At 43.8% G+C, this 13,816-nt stretch overlaps 1 protein-coding gene across 1 annotated transcript in view; it reads left to right on the top strand.

Annotated features, from left to right (window-relative positions):
• Positions 1–1,779: 1,779 nt before the first annotated feature.
• The window catches only part of LOC310794869 (V-set and transmembrane domain-containing protein 2-like protein), a gene marked incomplete at both ends in the record, with an annotated part of 79,568 nt that continues 67,531 nt past the window's right edge, over positions 1,780–13,816 (top strand). The window contains one exon of the mRNA XM_083656916.1: positions 1,780–1,912. Coding sequence (XP_083513042.1) covers positions 1,780–1,912 — 133 coding nt within the window. The remainder of the gene's footprint in view (positions 1,913–13,816) is intronic.

The raw sequence follows: 13,816 nt of genomic DNA on the forward strand, positions 1-13,816 counted from the left end.
CAAGGACACTTCGACATGCGGACTGGAGGAGCCGGGGATCGAGCCACCGACCTTCTGGTTGGTGGACGACGCGGTCTACCTCCTGAGCCACAGCTGCCCTCCTTTCTCCTCTCCTTTATCTGTCCCAGATGACCCAGCTTCCTCTCTCCCAGGGCTAGTTCCTTCAATACAAAGTTCACATCCAGAAGACCCTTTGATGACTTCCTCTTACAAATAGGACACTCCTTACATTTAGCTTTTCCCAGAATTGTCTCAGGCAGCTGGAACAGAAGCTGCGGCCGCAGCTTCAGATCTCTGAAAGTCTCTGAACACACATGACAAATCGCGGGAACTTTCAACAACAGCAGTTTTCTCAGCCATTCGCTTTGGTATGCAAATTCTATTTCAATCGCAAGACTCGTCAAATCACATTCACTTCAACTTGCTACTTACAATCCTCCAAGTGTGTGTTTTTCGGTATACAGATCTCACACCCTGTGACGTATCCGGTCTGTTCAACAGTGTCAAAAGTTTGCTTTTAATTTCACTTATCTCTGTCATGGGTTAATGGGAACTGCTGCCATCTGATTTAAGATAAGATAGGCTACTTCATTGAGCCCCTTGGGGGAAATCCAGGGCCCACAGCAGCAATTGGCAGACAATCATGCCAATTAAGTCAAGCATAATTCAAGTGCAGGATACAGGAAAGTAAAAGAAGAAATACTACAAAATAAAAGGGGTAGGGTAGTCTACTGACTGGCACAAGGGTCACTGATGGTCTTATGGTGTTGATTTTGTGATCAGCGGATGGTGTTGTTTCTGTGGTTCCTTCCGGAGTTCAACATTGTGCTGTTCTCTGTCCATTTTCACTGGGTTACGGGCCTTTCTTTGAAGACAAAAACAGATCAATAAAATATACAAATAGGACTGCGCCACAGAAATACCTCCACCTAAAATATTCAAAGAAACCTTTGACAATCTTGTTAGTCTAAACAAGATTGTCAAAGGTTTCTTTGAATATTTTAACAGGAAAGTCATGTTTCACATCTCAAGTGTTTGAAGATAATGAAAGAAAATGAAATGTATTTGTGCATATAAAAATCATACGCCACAGGAGAGAGAAAGAAAATCCAGGTTGTGTAGGTGAGATTATGATTATGATTATGATTATGATTATGATTATGATTATTATGATTATTATTATTATTATTGTAGCCCTGGCTAAAATTCATTTAGACATCAGGATGTAAATAGTTAACAAGTTAAAATGGGACGGGTGTTACATTATTATTATTAACGTTATTATTATTATTTTTATTATTATTATTATCATGATTCTTATTCTTATTCTTATTCTTATTATTCTTATTATTATTTACAGTGTCGTGTGTTTCCGCCGTTTTGATCAAAATTCTGCCATGAGAAGTTTAATGACTGTTTCATATCACTCCGCCTATAATTGATTATCCCCCCACTGCAAGCCGCGGCACTCCCCCAACTGGGAGACCGAGAGTGTCCCTCCGCCGCATGTAGAGCCGGGCTGAACGGCATCGTGAGAGCCAGTCACAGACAGTCAGTCCGCTGGTGCTGAGGGAAGCTGCGGCCACTTTTCACCTCTCTCTCTCTCCGCCTCTTCCTTTTCACACACAGGTAGGCTATCTAGTCACCTTCCTTCCGCGCTGAAACAAGTCACCTGGATCTAAGAAGAAACCCCATTTGTCGACGTGTAAACGTCGCTCCACACCCGATGTGAGGGAAGCAAGCGAGGAAAACAGGAGACAATTAAGACCAACAAGAGAGATGGGCGCGTTCAGGGTGCTGCTGGGGAGTTTACATTACATGGGACTCTGCATGCAACTTGGCGCCTCCACCAATAAGCAAGCCGCCGCCGGCGGACACGCCGAGCTGGAGAACCACGTCTCCGCCGGGAACGGTAGGTGTGACAGCCGCCGCGCCTCGCCGTGTGAACCAGTATGTTTTTGGGTGTTTGTGTTTGTGTCTGAAAGCAGGGCACAGCTGATGCCTGTCTGGCTGCTCACACCATGCACAACAGCCAGGGCTAGTATCACAGAGAGCAGCAGAGAGGCTGTTTATAGGGTGATGCTGATCATGTCGTTGTCAACTAATGTGTTTTTCCCCTATTATATTTTTCACTGCCTGAATACTTTGTGGCTTTATGCTTCTTTCATTCAGGTCTGTGCAATGAATAGATCAATCTATCATTCAGTCCAGGCATGTCCACCTGTCTGTCTCATGACACCAACAGAGTCATTGTCACATTTGGATATACACATATTAAATCTTCGGTCATTGGCTAAAGTGATAGCCTTTACATGGTCGGGTTATGTATTTTGATGTAGCCAATGTAATCAATGGTTATAACAGCCCATTATATAGGCCAGTGATTTTCAACCCTGTTCATACCAAGGACCCCTGATTTACTACGCATTAGATCCCCATTTGATGAGATGTTGTCTCCTTGACCCAAATCATCTGAGAATATTGTTTTATTGTTCGATATGATTTTGTCCAGAATTCCATGATTTATTTGTATTTTAGGTAGAGATAGCAGTGAACCTATGATCAATGGTCTTGTAAATTAAATAATGGTGATGTCTGATGTTCATCAACAATTCATCGGTTTGCTGGGGAGTCGGGACTCCGTGGAACCCTCTCAGGGACCCCTGGTGGTTCTTGGACCCCGTGTTGAGAACCGATGATTCTAGGTTGTAGCCGTTCTGTGAGGGGCCGCGCTGCAGTGTTCAGTGTTCTCTATGCTTCTGATCAGTGGCTGACTGATCCCAATGTGACAGAGAGGCCATTTACACCTGGCGTTAACATGCGTTTTCTGTGATCAGATTGCAATCAGATTGTGTTTTATCACTTGAAATGCCAGGTGTAAACGCCCCCAAAACGCGTTGAAGAAGGATTGCAATCTGATCGGCCAAACCACCTCCGGAGGTGGATGCATTGTGTACACATTGAACACAAGTGTAAATGCAATGCGTCCTCTCAATCTGGATACAGCAACTTTGTGCGGATTGAGAGGACAACCATTTCTGCCATCAGATTGCAATCAGATTGCAGAAAACGTATGTTAACGCCAGGTGTAAATGGAATCAGGCTGAAGTGATAGAATACAATCTGATTGCAATCTGATGGCAGAAAACGCATGTTAACACCAGGTGTAAATGGCCTCAGAGGTGATGTCAGTTGGTAGATGGAAGTTACCATTTTCCTTTCGTATTCCCATTCAGTCTGTACCTGGATTCAGAGCAACATTCAGATGCAGTCTCTTCCTCTTCGTGCAGCAGCACTAGATCCTCCACTAGAGCCTCCAGTTGATGCACTTTGAGTCCTGTGAACCAACACGGAGGATCACGGCCATCGCCGCCCGGTGTTACACTGAAATGTGTGACCGCGTTGCTTTGAAGTATCAATTATTTCACCATTTCTGACAGCAGCCGTCAGAATATGTGAGCGCACCCACTGTACTGTAGCCAGCAACAAGCACCCGGCCTCTGTGGTCACATGACACTTCGGCGGTCGCAGATTTCGGTCAGACCGTATTTGGCGACCCATCAGATTCTGTGACCCTGATATTCTGACCCTAATCCCACCCACCTCTACTAGCCTGGTATCCAGCACCTATCAATTGCAGTTAAGTGGTGAAAACTGCGATTCCAGATTCCAGATTCACTTCAATAGCCACAGTAAGTAATCAGATTACAAATGAGGGATTTGATTTAGTGCAAGTAGGGATGTAACGATAACCAGTTTGAATGATAACCGTGATAAAATTCCTTACGATAACCGTACCGCTTCAAATTTTCATTATCATTAAAACCGTGGTACCGTGATTACAGTGCTTTGAAAAACATGGTAAATACTGTCCATCATCGACCAAAGTTGGCAACCGTCTCCCAGATGCAAACGTGCAGCCTTGGAGACATGATTTCAGTGAGTGTATCAATCCTTTTTGGGTCTGAGTTTTCAATATAAAACGTTGTAAAATGATTTCAGTGAGTCTCTCAGTACTTTTTGAACATTTTCAGCAATTTTTTACCAATACCGTGATAATATGACAACCGTGATCATTTTGGTCACGATAATCGTGATGTGAAATTTTCATACCGTTACATCTGTAAGTGCAAGTATGCAGCACAGCGGTCACACCAATAGTAGAAGACAAAGCATACAGAAAAGCAATCACAAAATATCACAATATTTTCATAGGGGCTGGATACCAGGCTAAAGGCTGAATTATGCTCACCCTGCCGTGAAGGGCGCGAGGGGCGGGCGCGTCATATGATGTAAATTTGTTGGCCGTGGTTAAGCGCTAGCTCCAGCGGCCGCTCGCGTTCTGCCTGATTTTTTTTCTAACAGCGCGAGCTTCTCTCCAAACATGGCCGTACTTGAACCATTGAGCCCTGAACACTGAGCTGTGTTTTTGCCACATTTCTTGACCCATGTGGTAGGCTATAAACTTAGATTTGCAACTGTTCGTTTTTAGTAATTTCACCAAGTAAATGTGTTGTGTTGAGAGCATTATTGTGAGAGATTAAAAGCAGCACAGAGTAGTAGGCTATCAGGGCTGTAGTAAAAACGGCTTTCAGTAAAAACAAGTTTGGTGAGTCCTTCATGTGCTGATGTGCGGTCGTTTGAGAGTGAAAGCGCACTCAGTACTGCACAGCGTTTCATTGCGACTTTTCACTGGCTGTTCTCACCATTGTACAATACATGCTGATCACTTTCTGAGTATAATGGCATCTGCCCCAGCGCGAGGTCTGCACGGAGACTACGGAGACTCGCGGGGCCCCACCCCCACGGAGCTTTGCTCGAGCATAAGAGCACCTTAAGTCATCTCGCTCCTCATGCCTAAAACCTAACCATCCTAAACACACTGCAGGTCACAGAATCTGATGGGTCACCAAACCAGGTGTCACACCGGCTCTCCACTGCTGCAGGTCACAGAATCTGATGGGTCACCAAACCCGGTGTAACACCGGCTCTCCACTGCTGCAGGTCACAGAATCTGATGGGTCACCAAACCCAGTGTAACACCGGCTCTCCACTGCTGCAGGTCACAGAATCTGATGGGTCACCAAACCCAGTGTCACACCGGCTCTCCACTGCTGCAGGTCACAGAATCTGATGGGTCACCAAACCCAGTGTAACACCGCTCTCCACTGCAGGTCACATAATCTGATGGGTCACCAAACCCAGTGTAACACTGGCTCTCCACTGCAGGTCACAGAATCTGATGGGTCACCAAACCCAGTGTAACACCGGCTCTCCAGTGCTGCAGGTCACAGAATCTGATGGGTCACCAAACCAGGTGTAACACCGGCTCTCCAGTGCTGCAGGTCACAGAATCTGATGGGTCACCAAACCCGGCGTAACACCGGCTCTCCTGTCCTCTTGGGCTCTTGGCCCGCCACTCTCCACAGATGCGGCGCTGTCAGCTCGGGGCAGATGTGTGGGCCGGCGGGCGCCGGGCGGTCAGGCACAGCCTTGAGTTTGCCTGGGTGGAGAAATGAAGCGTAGGTGCGGGGGGGTGGTAGGGTGGAGGGTGGTGGGTGGGGGGGGTGGTGGGGTGGTGGGTGGTGGGTGGAGGTGAGTGCCAGCAGGGCTAAATAATGCCCCAGTGCCCTTGAGCAGGCAGCGAGTGTCTGATCCATTGCTGTACCTCTGCCAACTTCTGCTCCTCCCCTTTTAGAGGTGCTGTGTATCAGATTCAGCAGCCCCTGCCTGCCTGGTCCCATAGGCTTATGGAAGCGCACTGCCTGTGTTGAGGGGAAACAGACCCACCACTCTGTTCCGGGTGCCGCTGCCTGAGTTAGCGTTGTGAAGTGAAGTGACAGAGTGACATCTCTGGTGTCTGTCAGCCTGCCAGTAGATTCACCTAATTGATCAAATGAAATTCTGGTGTCGGGGTACGGACTCTCCTCTCTCCCCCGTTTCCCAACATGACGTGATTAATCAACAGCAGCAGAGATACAAAGTGATATTGGCACGTCATCGGCCCAATATGACAGGGCAATATCATCCAAGCCTGTTTAAGTAGGGTTAATCTTAAAAATGGGGGGGGGGGGGGGGGGGGTTTACATAAGCTGAAGTAGTTTTCATATTTTGCTCAATGAATGTGTACATTTTGAAAAGCTTTGTATTAGGTCTGCATCTGCCAGTAGGCCATCATGATAAGAGTAGGTATAATAATGTGTTAATTCCACGACAGACACTTGATGTTCTCTGAAGTTAGCTGGGGGAAAATGCGCCCATATATCGACATCAGCAATCGACCACAAGAGTTGGAAAATGTCTGCATATCGGATATTGGCAAAAACAATCCAATATTGTGCATCCCTACCTCCAACATGTGTATTTGCCTTGTGCTAAATTCCCCTGAGTATGAAGACTGTGTGTACGCTGCCCCATGGTAAGCTATCGCCACATTGACCATTTCTGTCAGAAAGAAACTGTGTGGTTTAAATTAGGTTATGTGCTTGTGATTTAGAGATGGAACGATATGAAAATGTCACATCACGATTATAGTGACCAAAATGATCACGGTTATCAGTATTATCACGGTTTGTTAAAATGTGCTGAAAATGTTCAAAAAGTACTAATACACTCACAGACATCATTTTCACCAACATTTATATTGAAAACTCAGACCCAAAAAGGATTGATACACTCACTGAAATCATTTCTCCAAGGCTGCGCGTTTGCATCTGGGAGACGGTTGCCATCTTTGGTTGATGACGGACCGTATTTACCATGTTTTTCAAAGCACTGTAATCACGGTACCACGGTTTTAATGATAATGAAAATTTGAAACGGTACCGTTATCGTAAGGAATTTGATCACGGTTGTTATCATTAAAAGCGCTTATCGTTACATCCTTACTTGTGATCGATGGTGTGTTAGTGTTCTAGTTAGTGCGGGAGAAAAATGATTTTATTAAAACAAGGGAAGTGTGTGCTCTGCTCAGACTTATGTACTTTATTATTATTACAGTGTTAAAATATCAAGTGCACTGCACACTATAATTAGCAAAGTTCAGAGTTAAGTGTAACCTAGAAAGTCTTTGACCAAGCTGTGATGGATGATATCCAGGTAACATTGAGGGATGCAGAGGAGTTGACCACCTGTGTATTTGCAGAATAGGGGTCACCCACCTTTTCGACTGTCATAAATCTTTATGAGCTGAATTTATAATGTGCACACACAGTAAGCAGCATTAAGCCGGTGAGTTATGTGAGGATAGGGGTCTTTTGAGGACAGGATTTAATTTCAGAGTAGGGCTGCAACTAACGGCTATTTTAATTATCGATTGATCTGTCAATTACTTTCTCGATTAATCACTTAGTCATTCTATAAAATGTCATAAAATGGTGAAAAATGTCTATCGGTGTTTCCCAAAAGCCCCAGATTATGTCCTCAAATGTCTTGATTTGTCCACACAACCAAAATATATTCAGTTTACTGCCACAGAGGAGTCGAAGAAACCAGACCATTTACATCTAACAAGATGGACTCGGAGAATTTGGCCTTTTTTCATTCTTAAAAAAATACTGAAATCGAAATAGTTGGCGATTAATTGAATATTCACCACATCACTGGGTGAGTTGGAATAGAGGGAAAAGAAAGTAAGAGAGGACTATATATATATAGCAAGAGAACAGAAAGTAATGAAAGACAAACAGTTTGCGAATCCTTATTTGATCTCCAGAATGTTCCAGTCTGCGCCTGCCCACACACTGTTTCGCTCGTTGATACTTTTCAATTAGCATCTCATTAGGGCACGCGGTTACCCAGCAAGGCGATTATTCCAGCCAATCAATTGCCTCAATTAATCTGTGAGGGGTAAATGAGCCGTTGCTTTCCAATGGAAACACAGATTGTAAGGAGACACCGTGAGCACAAAGGAGCTCACAGACTTTTGGATTGTTGGTTTGGTTGAATGTAGCATTTTAACAATGCCAACAACAAATATGCTGCGGAACTTGAGTGACTTGGTCTCGCGATCCAGTCGTTTTTATACAAACTCTCATCATGATGTATAACCTCTGAATAGCAGTGCTATTTGAAACACCATCATACCCTGTAGGGCTGCAACTGCAACTCATGATTCTTTTCGTTATCGATTAATCTGTTGATTATTAAAAAATGTTCTCGATTAATTGATTCATTCATTGTTTGGTCTATAAAATGTCAGAAAATGGTGGAAAATGTTGCCCAAGATGACATCTTGTCTTGTTTTGTCCACAACCCAAAATGATTCAGTTTACCAGAAAATATTCCCATTTAAGAAACTGGGATCAGAGAATTTTTACTTTTTTTCTCTCTTAAAAAAATGACTCAAACCGAATCGATTATCAAAATACGTGATTCATTTGATAGTGATTAATCATTGCAGTTCTCTAATACCCAGCTAGCGTTTGAGGAATGGCGACGCGCAGGAGGCATGTTCGTTGTCAATTCAAAATGAGAACAAAATGTATACTTTGTGATCATTTTGGCACGGTAACGATACGATACGATACGATACACAATATTGGGTTCACGATAACGATACGATACGATATTTTAACAATATTTTTTTGCGAACGATTTGTAAGTTGAGGGGGCATCCTCCACGCTAATTTGAGTAATTTCACCATTTTCATCCTCCGTGTCTGTAACGTCCCTCGTCTGTTCAAACAAAGCAATGGAAAGGAGAGCGAGCATGCAATCAGATGCAGATCAGTGCCACCATGTTCAGCTTCTTTTTCTCGCCATATGAGATTTCATCTCATACATATTGTCACATTTTGATATCGCGATATATTGTGGGACGATATTATATTGTGACATCTCTAAGTTTTTGTAAACTGTTTTGAACGGTAGAAATATGTTTCGGTCCAGATTTCAAATAAATAAACGTTTCATTCTGACACCGGATGTACACAGGTTTCTCCCCCACGCTGCAGGGCTGTCGCATCAGCATCTCTTCACCGCCCCAAAGTGTGTTTGCTGTGTAGGGGAATGGATTGGAGGCAGGGGGGGGTCTCTCTACCCCGGGCGGACAAAGGGAGGCGTTCATGCCTGCGAGGCTCCACACACAGGCCCCAATCTTTTTACACACTCACCCTACACTGACCTCCATCCACACAGACAGCAGCGCCGGGCGGCCTGCGCCCCCCCCCCCCCCCCCCCCACTCACAGCAGATTGCATTTGAACCCCTTTTTCCAATTCAACAGACCAAACATTTAGCATTCTGTCAAGACACAATCCTCCGAGGCTGTGCCGAGATATCTGGAGCTTAAAAGGCTTCAGGCATGGCTGCCCTCCGCTACACAATCATGACGCCGTCTGACAACAATCTATTGGCTGCATCTACAAGTGTAAACCAGGTCCAGCCACCAGGCAGTTCAGACAGGCACGGCAGCATGCAGCTACTGCCTGCCATGCTTCAATTACAAGCCTGCTTTTATTGCATTAGATACGCCTTATATCAGGGGTGTCCAACCAGTCGATCGCAGTCTACTGGGGTGTCAAAAATCGATTATAAAAAAAAAATATATATATATATACCTGTATGTATGTATGTATATATATATATATATATATATATATATATATATATATATATATATATATATGCGCAGACAACAAATGTAAAAAAAAAAAGCCAATTAAAGTTTTTTGTACTCCCGAGCAAAACGAGGAAGCCATTGAGAATTGGCGAGAAGAAAAATGTGGATCTAGCTGTCAAGGAAGTAAGTTGGAGTGTTCATCTTCCGTATATATGATCTTTGTGTGCAACACACGACCATAGGAGAACGCCAGGATTTGGGTGGGGGTGGGGGGGTGTTGTTTTCCCCCATTTTGGGCGTGGTTTCTGAATGATGCTCCACAGTGTCTCTATTGCATGAATGCCAAGTAAAATCATGACAGTGTTGGTCAGTCTGTCTGCTTGACAATCCCATTTTGCTGCAATAGAGACAGTCGGCATGTCTGGGAACGCCCATACAGGCTCTAGGAACGCCCACAATAGACGCTGGGTTAGCTGGCTCAGCCTGGCTGGGGGCGTGGTCAGGGTGGGGTAAATCCCCCGTTCTATCCATTCAGCAAAGTTAGAATTTAGCTGATAGCCCAGCCCAGGCAGACACGATCGGGGATTTAACCACCGCAGTAAACGCACATCTGAGCAGATGTCTTGTGTTCTGCTCTAGAACCCCCAAACCTGTAGTTTAGAGCCGCAGCAGTGGCAGCACCATCCTTTGGTGAGTCAGCCCATTGAGATATATTTTATTTTTAGTTTTACCCCACTCGCGCGCCAGCCGTTTAACATTTTGTGGGCGTTCCCACACATGCCGACTGTCTCTATAAAAATGATTGAAGTGAGATGAACAGACTAGTGATGTCACGGTACCAATAATTCAGTAGTCGGTACCGGTACTAGTGAATTTCCACGGTACTCGGTACCAATTTCGGTACCACGGTAAAAAAAACAGACTGATATTTCTTCAACATATTCTCCTTTATTAAAGTATGCAACCATTTCCAATGAACAAATGGCATGTAGCCTTCAACTTTAAAACAAAACAATGTGCTTCTGCTTACTTCTTACATTCAACTCTGTATGGCAGTGAGTGCAGACAGTGCAACACCAGTGGCATGTAGCCCTCAAGTATTGTTTATTGAATAAAAAATAAAAAATAAAAATCGATACCCTCGGTACCATGCAAAAACAGGTACCGAAAACAATGTAGTACCGACTAAGTACCGAAGTACCGAAAACCGTGACAACACTAGAACAGACTGGAGTGGAAACTTGATCTCAAAGTTTCTTCCTTTGGGGCCATAATTTGCAGTTGATAAAAAGGTGATACATAAATCACAATATTTGTTTAAAATCACAATAATATTGTATTGTGACTTAAGTACTGGTATTGTGATAATATTGTCATGGGGACACACCCACCCCATTATATGATAGTTTTAGTAAGGGTGAAACATAGAAATGGATAGGCAGGCTTTATAGCTAAGCACTGACAGCTAGGCAGTGACATCATCACACACAACTGTTTAGAGACTGTTCCACTCCAAAGTGTAACACTGGCCAATGCTGAAGCACTGGCAAGTATTCAGCAGCAGCTTGAGGGGTTTAGTGTCGCCTTCTGCAAAATCACACGCCAACTGTCTCCGTCTGCTCCCGCCTTCAATTTGACTCTCAATTCACATTCAATCAGCTCTGTCATAGAGCTGCAGCCATTAGTTGTCAACTATGACACTAATCGCCTACTGTATCACTATTAATTTCTTTTAATAATCGATTAATCGCATTGAGTAATTTTTTAAGAAAATAAAAAGTCAAAATAGCAGCTTCTTAAATATGAATATTTTCAGGTTTCTTTACTCCTGCATGAGAGTACACTGAATAATGAACATCTTTTGGTTGTGGACAAAACAAAACATTAGAGGACGTTATTTTGGGCTTTGGGCTTTTCATTCGTGGTGTTTATGAAATAAAAGTGATTTGAAAGTAGGCCTTCTCAGATAAATATTCACAACAACATTGTTCAATAGAGCAGGGCTTCCCAACCATTTCCATACAATCCTTCACTTCCATTCCCAGTGTTGTCTTATCTGTGTCTCTGTCCGTGGTGCTGAAGCAGCAGCAGCAGCTAGTGTGTCTCTGCTTGGACAGCGGAGGGTAGAATGTGTCTGTGTGGTGACAAGTCACTCTATGATTTGAGTTATTGGACGTTATGAAGCAATAATATGTCACTGCTTGTATGGTCTTCATGCTCATAAGCACCTTTTCCACAACAAGGCCTCACAGCCTGCGGGCAGTTAGACAACATCTGCCTTGTTAGACAGACAAGATGATATTATGCACCACCTTGATTTTGAAGGGATAAGAGAGAGATAACTACACGTAGAGCTGCAACGATTAATTGATTAGTTCTCAACTATTAAATTAATCACAAACTATTTTGACAATCGATTAAACAGTTTGAGTAAATATTTATGGAAAAAATAGTCAAAATTCTCTGCTTCCAGTTTCTTAAATGTGAATGTTTTCTTTACTCCTCTATGACAGTAAACTGAATATCTTTGGGTGTTGGACAAAAAAAGAAATATATTTCATCTTACATTTTATAGACCAAACAACTAATCAATGAATCAAGAAAATAATTGACAGATTGATCAACAATGAAAGTTGCAGCCCTACTGTCACCTTGTGCTTTACAGACATCATCCCACCTGATGTTCACCTGCTATGAAGCGATCACAGGAGCGAGTGCTTCTTTTCATCCAAATATCCACTGAAAATTGCATAACAATTCTCACAAATGGCGACATTTCAGCATTTTCACATTTGTTTCCTTTCAATTTCAGAAAAGCCATAGTGATGCTTCCTCCTTTTTTATATTTTACCCCCCAGAGAATATATTGAAGACTTACTCAGGAGTAAATTAATTACTTATATAATTATTTTGACTGAATCTTCTGCTTTTATTTTGAAGGCAGAACGTCCTCACTTCCTGTATTATGACACTGACTTGTTTTTCTTTGGGGGTATGTATATTTGACTTGTTTTTTTCAACAACAAAAAATTCCTGACCTCGCTCACAAGCATGGAGATCTAGCTCGTCTTGGGTTGCCAGGTCTGCCTGTGTCAGCCTCACACATTGTCAGTGAGTTTCTTCCTTTTCCGTCCGCCACTATAAGGAAATACATATATTACTACATATATACTAGAGCAGTGCTGACCAATTTGGGGCTGCGCTTTTTAACGGGGTGTTTACTGATTAAATGTTTAAGCTCCCCACAAATGCAGATGTTTTTTTAAACATATATAACCAATTGCAAATTATTACAATTACCAAACAGATAAAAAGTAGATTATTATATTGAAATGTTATTTTAGATTTAGAATGTTAATTTTCTATAAAACACAATACATTTTAATGTAATTCCACAACGTTTATTTTTGGCCCTCCACCCAGATTGAGTTTTGGCCCTTCATGGGAAAGAATTTGGGCACCCCTGGACTAGAGAGAGAGGCAGAGGAGGAAAGGACACTGTCGGAACCAGCAGAAAGGATGGGAGTTAGGGGAGAGAGAGAGAGAGCGGCAGGCAGACTCAGTTTTAAGCTCAGCAGTAGGCTAGATAGAGCCGGTGTATTTAGGTCCTGACCTCGGTATCTACTCCGCTGAGAAGACAAGTGCTGGAGGCAGCAGCCTGGGATAAACCACACAGGGTACAGAAGAACATATTAGGTGCAGCTTCCACGAGGCGTGTCTCGCGTGTCTCCAGGCTTACAAATCCATCTTAATCTGCCTCCTCCCTTCACCTGCTTCTCCCTTTTGACTCGGGCAGAAGGAAGTAGAATGTTGAATGTTTCTCAGGACCCCTTGGAGTCACCTCTTAAAGCACAGGGTACTCTTTTTCATCATTGTCCGACGCCACCGGTGACGTTCCTCTGCCTGTGACGTTCCTCTGCTGGTGACGTTCCTCTGCCGGTGACGTTCCTCTGCCGGTGACGTTCCTCCGCCGGTGACGTTCCTCTGCCTGTGACGTTCCTCTGCCGGTGACGTTCCTCTGCCTGTGACGTTCCTCTGCTGGTGACGTTCCTCTGCCTGTGACGTTCCTCTGCTGGTGACGCTCCTCCGCCGGTAACGTTCCTCTGCCTGTGACGTTCCTCTGCTGGTGATGTTCCTCTGCCTGTGACGTTCCTCTGCTGGTGACGTTCCTCTCTGCCGGTGACGTTCCTCCACCGGTGACGTTCCTCTACCGGTGATGTTCCTCTGCTGATGACGTTCCTCTACCTCTGCCGGT

This window comes from Poromitra crassiceps (assembly GCF_964638095.1).
Source record: "Poromitra crassiceps genome assembly, chromosome: 20".
Lineage (NCBI taxonomy): Eukaryota > Metazoa > Chordata > Actinopteri > Beryciformes > Melamphaidae > Poromitra > Poromitra crassiceps.